Source organism: Gloeophyllum trabeum (genome assembly GCF_000344685.1).
Source record: "Gloeophyllum trabeum ATCC 11539 unplaced genomic scaffold GLOTRscaffold_00002, whole genome shotgun sequence".
In the NCBI taxonomy this organism is placed as follows: Eukaryota; Fungi; Basidiomycota; class Agaricomycetes; order Gloeophyllales; family Gloeophyllaceae; genus Gloeophyllum; species Gloeophyllum trabeum.
The window spans coordinates 2,022,864-2,038,979 of record NW_006920411.1 but is presented as its reverse complement, the minus strand read 5'-3'; the positions used below and the strand labels follow the sequence as shown (position 1 = coordinate 2,038,979).

At 51.7% G+C, this 16,116-nt stretch overlaps 6 protein-coding genes and 1 non-coding gene across 7 annotated transcripts; 4 read left to right on the top strand and 3 right to left on the bottom strand.

Moving 5' to 3' along the window:
• Nucleotides 1-147: 147 nt before the first annotated feature.
• Nucleotides 148-3,991, top strand: GLOTRDRAFT_34427 (argonaute-like protein; the record flags this gene model as incomplete). Its single annotated transcript, XM_007863570.1, has 19 exons — nt 148-394; nt 524-696; nt 748-815; nt 864-927; nt 981-1,487; nt 1,540-1,695; nt 1,752-1,915; nt 2,020-2,153; nt 2,208-2,272; nt 2,327-2,436; nt 2,499-2,514; nt 2,567-2,646; nt 2,696-2,787; nt 2,842-2,999; nt 3,055-3,139; nt 3,192-3,233; nt 3,336-3,609; nt 3,666-3,754; nt 3,816-3,991. The coding sequence occupies 19 exons, from the start codon at nt 148-150 to the stop codon at nt 3,989-3,991; spliced, it is 2,700 nt and encodes an 899-aa protein (XP_007861761.1).
• Nucleotides 3,992-5,513: 1,522 nt separating this feature from the next.
• On the top strand, nt 5,514-9,040 carry GLOTRDRAFT_125758 (uncharacterized protein; the record flags this gene model as incomplete). Its single annotated transcript, XM_007864245.1, has 17 exons — nt 5,514-5,625; nt 5,680-5,772; nt 5,827-5,976; nt 6,027-6,138; nt 6,194-6,265; nt 6,618-6,743; nt 6,793-7,002; nt 7,050-7,077; nt 7,125-7,196; nt 7,246-7,278; nt 7,327-7,785; nt 7,841-7,936; nt 7,968-8,069; nt 8,126-8,260; nt 8,321-8,836; nt 8,888-8,908; nt 8,990-9,040. The coding sequence occupies 17 exons, from the start codon at nt 5,514-5,516 to the stop codon at nt 9,038-9,040; spliced, it is 2,388 nt and encodes a 795-aa protein (XP_007862436.1).
• Nucleotides 9,041-9,118: 78 nt separating this feature from the next.
• GLOTRDRAFT_70893 (TspO/MBR-like protein) lies at nt 9,119-10,145 on the bottom strand. Its single transcript, XM_007864244.1, has 6 exons — nt 9,980-10,145; nt 9,857-9,926; nt 9,737-9,800; nt 9,593-9,680; nt 9,478-9,534; nt 9,119-9,415 (listed from the first exon to the last, which is right to left on the bottom strand). Exons 1-6 carry the CDS (start codon nt 10,115-10,117, stop codon nt 9,278-9,280), a joined length of 555 nt encoding a protein of 184 aa, XP_007862435.1. The 5' UTR covers nt 10,118-10,145; the 3' UTR covers nt 9,119-9,277.
• Nucleotides 10,146-10,264: 119 nt separating this feature from the next.
• On the bottom strand, nt 10,265-10,376 carry GLOTRDRAFT_t27. The gene has a single exon. It is a non-coding gene; the product is annotated as a tRNA-Gln (tRNA).
• A 113-nt stretch (nt 10,377-10,489) lies between these two features.
• GLOTRDRAFT_103469 (histidine biosynthesis trifunctional-protein) lies at nt 10,490-13,126 on the top strand (the record flags this gene model as incomplete). Its single annotated transcript, XM_007864243.1, has 3 exons — nt 10,490-12,436; nt 12,492-12,847; nt 12,898-13,126. 3 exons carry the CDS (start codon nt 10,490-10,492, stop codon nt 13,124-13,126), a joined length of 2,532 nt encoding a protein of 843 aa, XP_007862434.1.
• A 192-nt stretch (nt 13,127-13,318) lies between these two features.
• GLOTRDRAFT_32930 (mitochondrial pyruvate dehydrogenase E1 component beta subunit) lies at nt 13,319-14,575 on the bottom strand (the record flags this gene model as incomplete). The annotated part of the gene is made up of 6 exons (XM_007863472.1): nt 13,319-13,405; nt 13,458-13,593; nt 13,643-13,941; nt 13,998-14,241; nt 14,295-14,401; nt 14,468-14,575. The coding sequence occupies 6 exons, from the start codon at nt 14,573-14,575 to the stop codon at nt 13,319-13,321; spliced, it is 981 nt and encodes a 326-aa protein (XP_007861663.1).
• A 330-nt stretch (nt 14,576-14,905) lies between these two features.
• GLOTRDRAFT_55444 (NAD P-binding protein) lies at nt 14,906-16,047 on the top strand. Its single transcript, XM_007863695.1, has 5 exons — nt 14,906-15,008; nt 15,069-15,209; nt 15,268-15,582; nt 15,635-15,701; nt 15,754-16,047. Exons 1-5 carry the CDS (start codon nt 14,962-14,964, stop codon nt 15,961-15,963), a joined length of 780 nt encoding a protein of 259 aa, XP_007861886.1. The 5' UTR covers nt 14,906-14,961; the 3' UTR covers nt 15,964-16,047.
• The last annotated feature ends 69 nt before the right edge of the window (nt 16,048-16,116 follow it).

Here is a 16,116-nt window from a genome sequence, read left to right as displayed (position 1 = left end):
ATAGAAGCATCGGTCACACCTTCACTGTCACAGTAATTTAAGCTCGATCGCGTCGCGTTCCAGCCACCTGCATTGCATTTGCTCCGCGAGCCACACCCACCAACACACCTATACTCTTTTCCAGTTCTTCATTACCCGACATAAATCATGGGTCCGAGGCCTGCTGGAGCAGGTGGTAGAGGCCGCGGAGGCCCTTCCAGAGGCGGTCCGCCCACTCGTGGTGGTGCGGCGGCAGGTGCCTCTGGAGGGGGATCGGCTGTCTATACCACGTCGCCGCATGTTACGACGGTCGGCGTGAAGCGAACGGCGTTTGGAACATCCGGGAGACGGATGGAAGTATATACAAACCATTTTGCTGTCAAGATTCCTGAGGCAGTTATTCACCACTATGATGGTACGCCCTTTGTTCTTTGTTCTCGATGTGGGCTTCTTCATTCAATTGGCATCTGATATTTTGATAGTCGGTGAGTCAGTTCATAATGCGAATGTCCTGGATCTCTCCCTTACCTGCCACCCGATGTAGTTATATCGCCTTCGGAAAAGACCTTACCGGCCAGGCTGAATATGGAGCTCATTACAACGCTCCAGTTGAAAGTAGCAGCGAATATTTTTACTCCGAGGGCCGTCTACGACGGTCGCAAGAATTTATTTGCTGCGCGAGAGCTCCCTTTCGGGCCGAACACTCCTAGCCGCGAGGTGGCGTCTGCGCATTACGCTATTCCTACGTCGTACTGACTATCGCTATAGTTCGAAGTGGAGTTTAATAAAAAGACTTACAAGATACGACTCACCAAGGTGGCGGAGATCAATCCAGAGTGAGTTCGATCCTATATCACGGTTGCGTGCCTGCTAAGGACTTGCAGGGTTCTGGCTCGATTCTTGGAAGGAAAGCAGTCGCACGACAACGCCGTTCTTACAGCCATAACGGTAATGTCACCGAACGTATGACCACATGCTAGCCAATCTGACGAGGTGATTAGGCCTTAAACGTCGTTATCAGGATGGAGCCGACTCTAAATTATCCCTTCAATGTCCGATCGTTCTTCACGGACAAGGAAACGAAAGACATTGGATCTGGAATCGTCCTATGGAGAGGTTATTTCCAGTCCATACGCCCGGCAATTGGGCGGATGTTGATCAACGTCGACATCTCCACTGGAACGATGTACAAGAGCGGCTCACTCTTGAAGTTATGTCTTGAGTTTGTTGGCCGTTCTGATCAGCCTCTTGCCTTAGCTCCTCGTAGAGGCTTCCCAGACAGGGAGAGGCTCCGTTTGCAAAGATTCATCTCTGGGATCCGCATTCTCACCAAGACTCCCGGTGAAGGTCAGCAAAGTCGCACGCCGAGAGTCTTAAAGAAGCTGTCGACAGCTGGAGCAAGCGATCTGACTTTCACCATGCGCGAGGGTGGTACCATGACCGTGGCAGAATACTTTCAGAAAACATACAATATGCGACTCCAATTTCCGGAAGTGCTCTGCGCGGAGGTATGCATTGGCTGCAGCCAGCTCCACTTGATTGTATTGACGAATTTCGAAGGTTGGCTCTGGTGCTCTAATCCCCCTAGAATTGTGTGTCGTGCCTCCAGGACAAATCATGAGAAAGCAAGTTCCGCCGGAGAAAACGAAAGATGTGCTTGACTTTGCTACAAAGAGACCGGAAGATCGTCTTCAGAGCATCAGGAACGGCTTAAGCGTCAGTCCACATCTCTTCCATTGCTTATAGTCCCTTCTCATTGCTCAGGCTTCTAGGTCCTTCAATACGGGCAATCCGAGTATGTCCGGCAGTTCGGGATGGTAGTCGATGAGGCTGCGGGCGCCCTCACCATCAACGCCCGTGTTCTGGACACTCCAACTTTGCGGTATGGCAAAGGAAGTCGCCAACCGACCATCGTGCGCGTCAGCGAATTTTTCCTGTGAGCCATGTAGTGACAATTTGTTTAGAAGCCAGCGAACGGCGCCTGGAATATGTGCGTGCCTAGGGCCTCCACATTGGATAATCTTACTGATGTCGCTATAGGATAGACAAGAAGTTCTACAGCCCGGCGAGTATCGACAAGTGGGTCGTAGTTGTGTATGAACGGCAGCAACGTTTCAACGCGAACAACGTCCGAGAGATGGTCGAGGGTTTCGTGGCTGCGTGTCGAGACGTTGGTAAGTCTGACTGGCCCCTGCTGCGTATGTGTTGATTCACATGTGAGCCCATAGGCATGGTTGTGAAGGACCCGAACCCGATAGTTCGATGGGAAAATGGTCAGGGCAATATAGGCGCGGTACGTCAAGGTTAATAGCTTATAGTGGTGACCCATTGTTGATGATCCCTTCAGCAACTTCGTGAGGCAGGAAAGGAGTGCATGACTAAGACGGGCTCGCCTCCGAGTCTGATCGTCGCAGTACTGCCCGAAGGTGGGACTGATATCTATACTGCTATCAAGCAGTGAGTATTCATCTACGACTTCCTAACTCAATCTTCATCATTCACCCACTTGCATATTTCAGTTTCGGGGACATTACGGTGCGTCGAGTTGACCCTCAAATTAAAGGACTGTTGCCCGAATCTTATATAGATGGGAGTGGCGACGCAATGTTTGAAGAGCTCTCGCTGCTTCCGCGCGAAGCCTCAATACTATGCAAATGTTTCTCTCAAGTAAGTCTTATGCAACCTTTAGTTGATCAAACCATCTTAGGAAGCGTAGGCTCAACGTGAAGCTGGGTGGTATCAATACTATCCCTGACCCGCCCTCCGCTCCATTCCTCACGGATCCGAATAACCCAACCATAGTCATGGGTAAGTAATACATCGCTGTTCAGCTCTGTGAACGATTCTTACGCCGATTTACAGGCGCAGATGTCATTCATCCTGCTCCCGGTTCAGAGGGTCGCCCCTCCTTCACATCTCTGGTGGCGAACGTCGACTCCGACACTGCGAAGTATATCGCAGCGTCGCGAGTCCAAACATCGCGTCAGGAGATAATAGAAGATCTGGGTGATATGGCGCATGTAAGTGGTATATCTGACTCCTCCCTGTTGCTGATCCCACCTCCTTGCTACACAGCATATGCTCGACATGTACATGAAATACCGTCGAGGCGTTGAGAAGAAGGCTAATCCCGTGCCAAAGAGAATTATCTTCTATCGAGGTAAGCACTGTGCTTGACTTGAACATTTCAACCCTGACATTCGGGCTCGTAGATGGAGTATCGGAGGGGCAGTTCAAGCAGGTTCTTGACTTAGGTATGTGTGACCCAAGTGCGGATGGACACTATTGACGCGGTCTCTCATCAGAGCTTCCGCTCTTACAGCGTGAGTACCCCTTGATTTGTCTTCTGTGAGGAGTTGACTCACGTCGCGTTCTAGAGGCTTGCCAGAAGTTGAATATTAAGCCGACCATCACCGTTGTTGTCGTTGGCAAGAGGCATCACGTCCGCTTCTTCCCTAAGAACCCCAGCGATGGAGACAGGAAGAGTGGGAACTGTCCCGCCGGCACTGTCATCGACCGAGACGTGGCGCACCCTACGGAGTTCGATTTTTATCTTCAGAGCCACGGGGGTCTGCTGGGAACTTCTCGGCCAGCCCACTACAATGTGCTTTATGACGAGAATAACTTAACGTGCGTTCTATGTGATGTGTGTTCAAATCCATCCTGATACTAAATCTTTGCCATAGTCCGGATGGCCTCCAGTCTTTGTCCTTCGCACTTTGCCATGTCTACGCCCGTTCCACCAGATCGGTGTCGATTCCAGCCCCAGTATACTGTAAGTCCGGAATGAAGCATCTTTGTTTCAAGGCTGGCCCTCATTTGAGTTTCTCTCACAGATGCGGACATCGTGTGCACCCGGGCCAAAAATCATTATGATCCCAACGAACGGCTCGACTTCTCCGACTCGGCGACCAATCTTGAGGAAGGCGCGGCAGATCAAAGTCTAGACAAGTTCAAGAGAGGGTTCAAGCCTCTTCATCAGAAGATGACGACTCTCATGTACTTTTCTTGAGGTTGGTCGTTCAGGGCTACTTCGTCCGCAACGTTCCGAATCCACTAGGCTATTTCTGAAGACCACGACCATGTGCTGTAACCCGTTTCGTAGGACTGTGTATTACTAACCTATCTCTTCCCCTGTGTTTCCAATTTCCAAATCCATGTCTACATGCTCCATGATGTATGTGTAGGCTATGATATGCGTCGAATCGAGTATATACTATATGCAGGACTGCCAGGAGGTTCAGATCGGAATACTTATACTATTAGTAGACACGTGTCACGTGCACAACCTATCTTGTCACATGCTCGGAAGACATCAGCGCGTCTCGCGGCTCTGAGTCTATCCTGACCCACAGCGCGTCGCCCGACGCGTCCTTCCCATTCACGTCGTCTCCGGGAACACCAGCCCTCGAAGTATATGCACCGTGTCTGTGTAGATCTCTAACATGGCTGAGGGAAGCTTTCCTGGGATCAATCGACCACTCTTCAACGGATATGCTAGTAGCGGAAAGTCTCATCCTCGTTTCTCTTTCAGGACGCAGTTTGACTCGGCACCAACAACCTCGACCAGCGATGAGAATACCAATACAGGAAACAGAAGCCGGCTAGCCTTTCCAGTGCGCTTAATTGGTGATGCGAGAGCTGCGTCGGAACTTGGCGCTACTTCGTTGGACCCCCAATCCCAGGGCTATCATCACGTTCCAACTCGGAGCATATGGCCTGCTTTGGGAGAGAAATCTTTGGCACAGGTCATACCTGACCCCGGCGCGCCCTCTGCAAGGCGACAAGCATATCCGGATTCAACCCATACTTCCTCCAACATTCCTCTGGTACCCAGGCAATACCCTTTGATAGCCGGGCGTGGCTCAGTGGACCCAATACTCGTTAAATCTGTTGGAGATCAACGAACTTCATCCGGTACGGGTATCGTCAAGACGGAGCATGGAGAGGATACTGCAGACCCGGCCAGTGTGGACATACGGGCACCAGCTGATCTGGGTAGAGTGCGCCTATGAAACTTGCTGTGGAAATCTAACGCGGTGTTTTAGCTCCTTCAAAAGTGGGGTCTGACGGCTGGGGATACACTAATCGCCCCGATCATGGTTCTACTGCCGGACGTGCTATACCTACTTCGTTCCCGAGGGCATCCGCAGGACCACATGCGAGAGCAGCCTCTGAACTCAGTTTCAACGATCAGCATGACGATATATCAACTGTTATGATGCGAGGGGCAACAGATTTGAGGAACGCGAAGATAGAACGAGAAGAACTGGTATTCATTCTAGCGCATATACTTTGTCCGAGCGTATTCTGACAGCCTCTCGCGAAGCGGCGACAAGTAACAGAGATGGAGCAACAATTGCAGCGATCCCAAAATGAAAAGAACGATATCGAACAACGCTGGAAGGAATTCAGACAAAACTCGTTGGCGAGTCTCGAGTCCAGTCGTCAAAGGTATTGCAATCGCAATGTACTGTTGTTGTGCTTACTATATTCGGCTCGACGCAAATAGTATAGCTCAGCTACAATCGGTCATGGAGGGACTTCAGTCGAGATCGGAAGACGCATTCGGATTCGTGAGGACCGCGAAATCCTCCCTTCCCGAATTAGCCGACCTGCGGACAACTGTAGCGGATGCTCTGCAAAGTCTGTGATTTGGTAACTTCATCCTTTGTGATTGCTCGAACTTGGTTCGGACAGGAATCGAGCCTTCCATCGACGATGACGGAGAACTCGTACGTGCGTCTAAGACCAGAGATATCATCAAGGACCTTCAGGCCCAGAATACCCATAGTAAGCGCAGCGATGTATCTTTAATAGGCTGTACTCTCACCTACCTATCCTTAGCGCAACAAGTAGTGGACTTGCTAAGAGACAAATTGACCTCAAGTGGTTCAGATTTGATCCAAGCAAGGACTCGTATTCGAGAGCTGGAGGAAACTCATCAAGGGGACCGGGAAGCTCTCTGTCGCTCTGCTGATGTAATGCGCGAGATGAGTAAGTACGTACGGAAACCAAACTATGCCCAACTGACTCGTAGAGGTCAGCTTCACGCCTGTCGGATATGTCAACTCGCCTACGGGACCAGGGGTCAGAGCTCGTGGATGCTCTTGTGAGCGCTGCCAATAATGAAAAGGACCTTATGCAACTACAGCAACGGTGCGCCGATTCAGATTATTATATTACAAATCAGCTGTAAATTACTCACCTGCAGGGTCGATCAATTGAGCGACGACTTGGCTAGGAGCAACGAAGAGCTAGAGGGGACCGACGCACTGAAAGGACGGTATGTAGCCTCGATCTAATATCTTACACTTACGCTGAAGATATTGTCCTCTGCATGAAGAAATGCTGATCTGCAACGTCAGCTTGATAATCAGAGGCTCGAGTTGCAAAGTCTAGAGCTGGCACATACGGAGTGATTGGCCTCCGTCATATTAGCTGAATCAATTCTGACAAGCACTTTGTTCTTCTATACAGACTGCGATCTCACGCTAAACAATCACGACAACGGGAGGCGGATGTCACTAGCTTAACCTGCTCCCTGAAAGCGGAACAAAGCACTTCCGCAAGTTTGCATAATAAGTGATAAAAGGGTCCCGAAGACTTGTCGGAAGCTTATGCCTTGATTGGTATAGGTTGTCGGAGCTGGAGAAGCAACTGTTACATGAATCTACCAAGTTGAAGGACACATCCATCGAGCTAGCAGAAGTCAGAACCCGCAGTGAATTAGCGGCCTCAGCTGCAGACGAGCTCAGAGACAAGTAATGATCATGGCGCTCACTGGCACAGTATACTCATTCAGATTACCAGGGTGTTGACTTGCCAACGTGATTTCAATGCGCAGGGCCAAAATCTGCATGCCCTGCAAGTGGCGTTGGCTGAGACGCAGGCTCGTTCGGAGGGCCTGAAGTCCGAGAAGGAGAGTCTACACTCGGAAAATATATCGCTAAAACAGACCATTCAGAAGTTAGAGACGTGCCTGGAGGAGAAAGGCAAAGAGCTGGATGGGTGTAAAGAGAAGTATGGATCTTACGCCACTGTGGATATTGTACTCAGCATCATTCCAGACTACACGATGCTCTCACCCAGTCTCAAGTGAGGTAAAACGATGTCTCGTTCGGACAATGCTTATCGTTACATAGGTTCTACAAGAACGTTTTGACGATCAAAGTGTAACGCTACGGATCACGAAGGAATCCAACGGCAATCTTCAGGTTTCGTACTAATGCACAGACCTTACTTGAGTTACTTACGTTCGTACAGGAGCGACTCATCACGGCCGAAGTATCGTACGCGGTAGGGTATCTTAAGCAACGGCCGTGTCTCGTTCTAATACTCTAGCAGCAAAAGCTTGAAGCAACCACCAGTACTGCGGCAGCCGATATCCGCGTACTTCAGGAGCAGAAATCGCATATGGACCTGCAGCTAAAAGAAGCAGCCGCCGAGCTTCGATCTGTACGGGAGAATGGTGTCAAGGAATTGGCAGATATGCAAGTCGAACTGCGCCGTGTGCAAGAGAGAGCTGAGCTCAAGCTGAAGGCCGAAAGCGAGCGGGCCTCTCAAATGGCACATGCCCATATCGAGGCAATGAAATCACGGCAAGAGCTAAGGGAAGATATGCATGTGCTCGAGCTCAAATATCAGAATCTTCTTAGGGAAGCAGAACGGGCGGAGCAACTATCACTTCAGCGCGAGGAGGTTATCAAAGACCTGGAAGTCCGGCTCCGAAATCTAGAGTCCTGTAAAGCGGCACTCGAAGAGCGGGCGAAGACCATCGCTTCTCGATACAGTCTCGGGAACCTGGTACATCCCAGTTGTTGCGCCAATATGCGTTCCAGTGACTTTCCTCTTTCTGTAGAGCGAAGAAGAAAAGACATTCCTCGGCAACCTTACCCGAACTACAGAGTCCTTTTACGAGCAAGAGCTCATCGCCAAAGGGAATGAACTCAGAAAGGTGAGTGGTAGATGGCTTACCGGAATTCTAGACACGACCCATACTTTCCCGGAAGAGAGAGAATGCGCTGAAGGCTCTGCAAGCGAGAAACAAGCTACTTGAATCCACTCTTGCTCGCCACCTGAACTCGCAGGTATTTGACTGGGTTACTCAGGGAGGTCATGTTTGTGAACTTGACACGCCCCTCAGGCCAGAGCTCAGGCCCAGGCGGGCAACGAATCACGTTCGATGATAGACTTGGACCAGTGGCTATCTTCCCAGATGAGCAGCTCACCGGCTCACGTCCAAGCTCAAGTTACTTTCACAAAGGCGCCGGACAGAGATGTACCGGCAAGTATCTTTCCCCTCATCACTTGGCTCGAAATTAATATGCGATAAACGTAGTCTACCAACAATGATGACATAGGCACGAATAGTCGAACCACACCAGCACCGCGTCGTGCGGTTCTGCCTCCTACAGGTTCCAGCCCTCCAGCCTCGGACGTATACTATCAACACCCTGGTCCCGCTGTCGTACGATACACACCGAAGGCGACGAACACAGCAATGCTGCCACCTGCCTCCATTGTAGCGCATCACCGTGTTGCTAATGGAAGAATCGCAGTTGATGCAGCTAGCGGCGCTACGCTTCCCATGTCGCATCACACCACGGCCTTGAGCAGGACAACTTTCACAAGCCTTGCCACGGATGGGTCAGACGAGATCGTCGACTTCGACGATGATCGACGAATATCCCCCGGTATCTCTAGCAAGACGCCTCCCCCGCCAGTAGAGACGGAAATTGCAGGCTCAAGTGCGGCTGAAAGAGGTGAACCACCGATGTCGAGCAGGAGTCTGCGAAAGAGAGATAGAACGGTCTCGCCTGCGCCCTCTGGAAATGGCAGACCCAAGAGACGAACAGTAAGCCAGATATTTCCTCTTAGATAGTCAGGACTTCTTTCTCCCGACCAGAAGGTTGCTGGACGCAAGTCTGTAAGGCAGGATAGCGTTGGAGAAAAACGAAAGGTATGACTGAACACATATTGTTACTGACTTGATTCTACGTCCGTCTAGGGCGTCGAACCCCAGGCCGCACTGCGTGCAAAGACAAGAAAACGGCGCTGAGTACCTGTGGTCGGCCTTCACTGACTTCATGTAGCTTGACTATTCCGTGTCTCGGCGACTCTGTGTTCTGGGGACTGTCTTCCGGATTGGCTCGCCTTTCTTGCACCATCATTCCATGGAACCGCGACTTCGCTCTCCTAAATTGTGGTCTGGATTCCTAGTACAACAGTGCGTCAAGACAGTACGGTTGTACCGATACTGGCAACGTCCTGTCTCGAACGATTTGTAAAATTATGATTACATGTTCTTATTGAGAGTACGGTTACGGTTTAACCACCAAATGCCGCCGTTGAGATATGTCGCAAAGGACAGCCATGCACAATATGGCAGCAAGAGGTACGTTGTCTTTGATGAGGTCGGGGCATCTAGAGTTCTCTGAGGATGGGATGGGTGCAACCATCAGTGGCTTGCACAATTACATCAAATGTAAAACGTACGGTCATGTAGAAGGTTGTCCCGGCCAGAATGACGCTGTCCACTAGTGCCCAGCCAACCTAAAGCGGAGTGAACATACGTAACTTCAGTGGGTCAATGGGTGGGCTGACGACTTACCTGCTTAAAGTTGAAGAACAAGGGTGTCCAGAGGCAGTTGAAAGCAAGCTGAGTGTAGTATAGGCCAAGTCCCAGCGATATCTCGTTCCTTCAACTCGACATGAGAACGTTTGCTTCGTACCGGCGCGAATTGTCTGGACATACCTGACTGCATCAGACACCGCAGAATCGTACGCTTTAATGGCAAGATGTGAAGCATAGCCCATAGCTATATGGACGACACTCGTGAGCCAAGCCACCGTTAGTACGCCTATCCGTACGTACCTATGTAAAGTAGAGGCCATACAGTGGGGAAGACCTTTGCCGGCGGACGTCCCGGGGGCGTATACAAGCACTGCATGAAGCGTATTAGTAGGCATTCTAGGTATATAGGATAAATATACGAGCATTGTACCACTGAGTCTGCGTAACTTCCTTTGTGCTCCTGCCGCTTAGCAGTCCAAGGGTCAAAGGTAACCCTATGGCTGTGACAGGGTTCCGTGGTATGGCGTACAGAATACTTGGTAGGTTAACGAAAAGCGACATCGTTAAGACAGTCAAGAAATGTGATTCCAGGTAAGCAAGCTCTCTCCAGCACTTAGAAGAAGCATATGATGTCATACAGCCGGCTTGGTGGCAGTGCCTTCCATGCGGAATCGGATAACGACCAATGTGAGGGACATCAAGCAAAAAAGGCCTTGCCAGGACTCGAACCTGGGTTGCCGGAATTTCGGGTCTGTCACGTAACTTCGTTACGCAACCTGATTCAGAATCCGGAGTGATAGGACCGCTACACTACAAGGCCATGTCGGTTTGGTATGTTAATATAATCAATTTGTGCTGAATGCCAGATCGTCGAGTCATTTATCTTATCTAGTGTTGTCGAATAGGGGAGCTGAGATTTTGCCTTCGCTCTTCATGTCTGTCTTCCTGCCCCTGCTCGAGAATGCGGATAGCGCTCTCGTCGACGCACTGGCTCGCATTGGGCCTGTTATAGTACCGTCGCTGGCTCAGGTCGCGGTCAGCGAGACATGCAGACGGTACATCCTCTTCGATCACGACTCGTCCTTCAATCTGGACGAGATTGTGGCGTTCCTGGACGAAGGGGCGGAAAGGGTAATTGTCCCAGTGGCATGGGCTAAAGAGATTATTGGGACCCTGCCTGCCGAGCGGTTGCTGCTCCTGCTCGATGTCGCAAATGTCAGTGCAGTTACTGATAAAATCCGCGAAGGTGTGTCCGGCGTCCTAATCAAGACGCCCGCCTTGGATCTCGACTTGATCTCGTCCGTAACGCGATACTTTTCCGAGTCGTCTTCCGTCTACGTGCTTCCGACTGCTCCTGAACAACCATCTCAGTCGACTATCCGCAAGATCCTCGGAGCCAAATCTGTCCTCGTGCTCCCGACATCTCAACTTACACTTGGGGCATCTACGAAGGACCAGATCAATGTGGGCGAGGCCTTCCTGTCCCCAATCACATCGGACAGACCAGATGGTCTTTTTGCGACAGTCGTATCATCTTATCTCCACGGCGGCAAGTCGCTTGGACTGGTATATTCTTCCGTGGAATCCATAAAGGAGAGTATCATCACCGGCAAGGGAGTCTACCAGTCACGCAAACATGGTCTATGGAGAAAAGGAGAGACCTCGGGCTCGACCCAGGACGTCGTTTATATCCACCTGGACTGTGATTCCGATTCGCTCGAGTTCTCCGTCATCCAGCACGGGTCCGGATTCTGTCACCTCAACCGCCCATCCTGCTTCGGCGGTCTGTCTGGCTTGTCAGCGCTCGAAACCACTCTGCAGTCCAGGCTATCCTCTGCCCCTGAGGGTTCATACACCATGCGACTTTTCAATGATCCGACCTTGTTGCGATCTAAAATCATGGAAGAGGCAGACGAATTGTGCCAAGCCGAGTCGAAAGAAGAAGTCGCGTTCGAAGCTGCTGACCTATTTTACTTTGCTCTGACGCGTTGCGTTGCCGCTGGCGTCAGCATCGTTGACATTGAGCGGTCACTAGACAGGAAGGCAAAGAAGGTGACACGCAGACCAGGCAATGCCAAACCACAGTTCACGCCTAAACCAGCCCCGCAGCCCGTGCCCGCCCCCGCACCTAGTGGTGCAAGTACCGACTTCATCCGCATGAGGACGTATGATCTATCCACCGTCTCCAGCGCCGAGCGCAACCAGCTCCTGCGGAGACCGGTCCTCAAGTCCGACGAGATGATATCTAAAGTCAAGCCTATCGTCGACGACGTTCGCATCCGAGGGGATGCCGCGCTCCTCGAGCTGACTGCCAAGTTTGATCAGGCGAAGCTCACATCCCCCATCATGCACGCGCCGTTCCCCGAAGACACAATGCAAATTGACGACAAGGTCAGGCAAGCAATCGACCAGGCATACGCGAATATCCGCAAGTTCCACGAGGCCCAGACACAGAATTCTACATTGAAAGTAGAAACTATGCCTGGCGTCGTCTGCTCCAGGTTCGCTCGCCCCGTCGCGCGGGTCGGCCTGTACGTCCCGGGCGGAACGGCAGTTCTACCGTCCACGGCCTTGATGTTGGGCATTCCTGCCCAAGTCGCTGGGTGCAAGGAGATCGTCATCGCCACGCCGCCGAAGCCGGACGGCAGCGTTTCGCCGGAAGTGATGTACGTCGCCAAACTGGTTGGAGCTTCGACAGTTTTGAAAGCCGGCGGAGGTCAAGCCGTCGCTGCGATGGCATATGGAACACAGACGGTACCGAAGGTAGACAAAATCTTTGGCCCAGGAAACCAGTGGGTTACTGCGGCAAAGATGCTTGTCCAGAATGATACGGATGCATTGGTATCTATTGATATGCCTGCTGGGCCGTCGGAAGTGCTGGTTAGTGCACCCCGTTCTGCACAGAATTCCTGTTAGGAGCTTACATCTTCCCAAGGTCATCGCGGACAATACTTGCAATTCCGCCTTCGTCGCGGCCGACCTCTTGTCTCAAGCAGAGCATGGCGTGGACTCGCAAGTGGTCCTAGTTGCAGTCAACCTGTCACAGGCAGAGTTATCGGCCATCGAGAAGGCCGTAGATGAACAGGCTAAAGCTCTGACTCGGGTCGACATTGTGCGACAATCGGTGGCAAAGAGTCTGATCGTCAAAGCTTCGTCAGTAGAAGAAGCCGTGCAATTCTCCAATGATTACGCACCCGAGCATTTGATCCTGCATCTTCGGGAGGCAAACGCGGCGGTGTCGCTCGTGGAGAATGCCGGAAGTGTCTTTGTCGGACCCTACTCGCCCGAAAGGTATGCTTGTACTACGCCATTGCTGTGGATAATATGCTCATTCATGACAGCTGTGGAGATTACGCATCTGGTACAAATCACACCCTGCCTACGAATGGGTACGCGCGGCAGTTTAGTGGTGTCAATACACTGTCTTTCCAGAAACACATCACATCGCAAGAGGTGACGGTGGACGGCTTGAAGGTGCTCGGGCCAGTAGTGGCAACATTGGCTGACTGCGAGGGCCTCGACGCCCATGCGAACGCCGTACGTATCCGTCTGCGCCACATATCGAGTTAGGTTTATGTGGAAGGGGATCTATGGATGCTGGATATCAGAGGACAACTACTGTCAAGCAACCCCGGATATGGAGGTTATCCGCATATTAAAATGGTATTGCACGAGGCATGCCAAGCCCTACCGTACTTACAGGATGTCTAAGAATAAACATAGCAGTGTACCCAGAATAAACCTGTATCCCTAGACTAAACTCTAGTTCGTCCTGTACAAAGCGCGCTTGGCGACTTTGACGATAAGCGGGGTGTCAGGGAAAGCAAGATCCTCGAGGTTTTTAGCGTACTATCATCCTCATCGTTAACGTGAGGCACGTCTAGACATATTGGAGACTTACAGGAGTGGGAACGTCGGCACCGGTTACACGCTCAACAGGTGCATCCAAGTAGTCGAATGCTTCACTTTCGACGATCTGCGCGCAGATCTCACTGCCGACACCGAACGCGGGGAAGCCACCCTCAACCGTAACCAATCTGCAGGCCAGTCAGCGAATGCAAGCAGGAAAGACAATAACGGGCTCACCGGTTGGTCTTCTTCACGGACTTCTTGATAGTGTCGATATCAAGAGGACGGATGCTACGCAGGTTGATCACCTCGGCCTTGATGCCCTCCTTGGCCAGCAACTCGGCGGCCTCAAGACTGTGGGTGACCATCTTGCTGTGTGCAACGATGGTGACGTCGCTCCCCTCACGCTCGACCTTGGCCTTGCCGATGGGCAAGAGGAAGTCGTCCCGGAGGGCGGCCTCGGACATGGGGAACGAGACACCGTACAACATCTCGTTCTCCAGGAAAACAACAGGGTTAGGATCTCGGATGGCGGACTGATCGAGGGTTTGTAAGACAGCAGGCTAGGACAGTTATGGCTGCATATACGGACCTTTAGTAAACCCTTGCAGTCTTCCGCACTCCAAGGGCTCACGACCTTCAGACCGGGAACTTGACCATACCAAGCTGAATAGTCCTGTGAGTGTTGAGCAGCAACACCAGCAGCAGCACCGTTGGGACCACGGAAGACCACTGGACAGGGCACATTTCCACCCGACATGTAGTACGTCTTGCCGCCAGAGTTGACTATTTGGTCTATGGCTTGCATGGCAAAGTTCCATGTCATGAACTCGCAACTAGAAGAACGTTAGACTGCATATCCGGTGTAACACGGTCGGAAAGTGCATACATTGGTCGCAGGCCGGCTAAAGCAGCACCGACAGCGAGACCAGCAAAACCCATCTCCGTAATCGGCGTGTCAACTACCCGCTTCTCGCCAAACTTGTCTAGTAAGCCCTTGGTAACCTACACAACTAGAGTTAGTACTTTTAGGAATTTTTGTACTAGGCACGGAACACACACCTTGTATGCACCGTTGTACCGCGCGACTTCCTCTCCCATGATGAAAACTGACTCGTCCCGCAACATCTCCTCCTCCATAGCGGCATTGAGTGCCTCACGGACAGTCATCTAAATGGGACACATAAGACTATCGCAAGCTCAGTCAGCGAGCGATCAACTTACAGAGTTTTCGCTGGCGGTCGCATAACCGCGAGCTAACGCGACGCGACCCGGCAGTCGACGCGATGCCGCGCGGGTGTTCACCAATACAGGCGCGAAACGAGAGAATGTCGCCCGAGCAGCCATAAGTTTCGAGGGAGGGAAGGAGGGAGGAGAACGGATGCGCTGTCAGTGAGAAAGCAATCCGAGGCGTCCCGACCAAAGTATGGTCAGCGTACGCTCCCACAAGCTTTTTGGGGAGTGCGGCACGCCTCCGGCGCCCACGCTCCTCTCCGATAACCAGCCTGCACGCTCATTTCTCCGTGCCCGCACCCACCGTTCTTTCCAGAGCAGACATGGCCAGCCAGCGGAAACCCGTCGTCGTTGTGACTGGCGCTTCAAAGTTCATATATTCTCAAACAAAGTTCCTCGGCATTGGCAGCTGATTCTCGGTTAAACACAGAGGCATCGGCCTGGCCGTCACAAAGATCCTCCTTGAGTCTCTGGATGCGATCGTCGTCGCGATATCACGCACGAGAACGCCTGAACTCGTCGAGCTCCTGAAGACGCATACATCCACGCTTTTCACGATAGAATGCAGTGTGTCAGTGGTATAGTGGCTGTCTGACACCGCGCTATCTCAACGGCTGCAACTTATCCAGTACCGATGCTACCGGCTTCACCCAAGCCATCGTTTTGGCCCAAAAGACGTACCAGCACATCGACGGACTGATCCTGAATGCAGGTGTACTGGAGCCCCTTGGGCGCATCGATTCTGCTGACATCGACGCGTGGAAGTCACACTTTGACGTGAATTTCTTCTCTTTGCTTACGGCTCTGAAAGCGACCCTCCCGGCTCTCCGCAAGAGTGAGTTAGGCGGTAAAGTTGTCTTTGTCAGTTCCGGGGCTGCTGTTGGTGGTATGGCCGCATGGGGTGCATACAACGCAAGCAAAGCTGCCATGAATAGTCTATGCAGGTCAGCATCTCAACGCAACGGCCTCGGGGATTTTAATTAATCTGTATACCAGGACGCTTGCTCAGGAAGAGCCTGACGTCGTCAGCGTCGCATTGCGTCCAGGCATGGTCGACACTGGTGTATGTTCATTCGCCATTGCAAGCTGTGAAGAAACTAAGACCTCCGCCACAGATGCAAGAAATGCTCCGGTCGGATGGAGCTTCGCAGATGAAAGAGCAAGACTATGCTAGATTCGTTGATGCGCACAAGAATGGCAAGCTTGTCAAACCTGAAGACAGCGGGCATGTTATCGCAGCGCTCGCCGTGAAGGCGGACAAGTCGCTGAGCGGACAGTTTGTGAGCTGGGACTCGGAGCAATGCGCTGATTACAGGAGGAAGTAAAGCAAGCAGGGCGCAGTGTCGAAGTGTATTGTGAATGTACTTAAGTAGTGAATACAAAGAAGCCATGATCTGCAGTGCCACACGATCTGTCACTATGGCGGATCACATCCCTGGTGTCCTATAAGCCTCCGAATTTGATAAACGTTCGTTCTG

Coding starts and splice junctions, on each gene's coding strand:
- GLOTRDRAFT_55444 (XM_007863695.1), top strand. CDS start 14,962: ATGGCCAGCCAGCGGAAACCCGTCGTCGTTGTGACTGGCGCTTCAAA. Junction 15,210..15,267: donor TTCACGATAGAATGCAGTGT/GTCAGTGGTATA, acceptor CAACTTATCCAG/TACCGATGCTACCGGCTTCA. Junction 15,702..15,753: donor CAGGCATGGTCGACACTGGT/GTATGTTCATTC, acceptor CCTCCGCCACAG/ATGCAAGAAATGCTCCGGTC.
- GLOTRDRAFT_70893 (XM_007864244.1), bottom strand. CDS start 10,117: ATGTCGCTTTTCGTTAACCTACCAAGTATTCTGTACGCCATACCACGG. Junction 9,681..9,736: donor GCGGTGTCTGATGCAGTCAG/GTATGTCCAGAC, acceptor GTCGAGTTGAAG/GAACGAGATATCGCTGGGAC. Junction 9,535..9,592: donor TGTTCTTCAACTTTAAGCAG/GTAAGTCGTCAG, acceptor ACTCCGCTTTAG/GTTGGCTGGGCACTAGTGGA.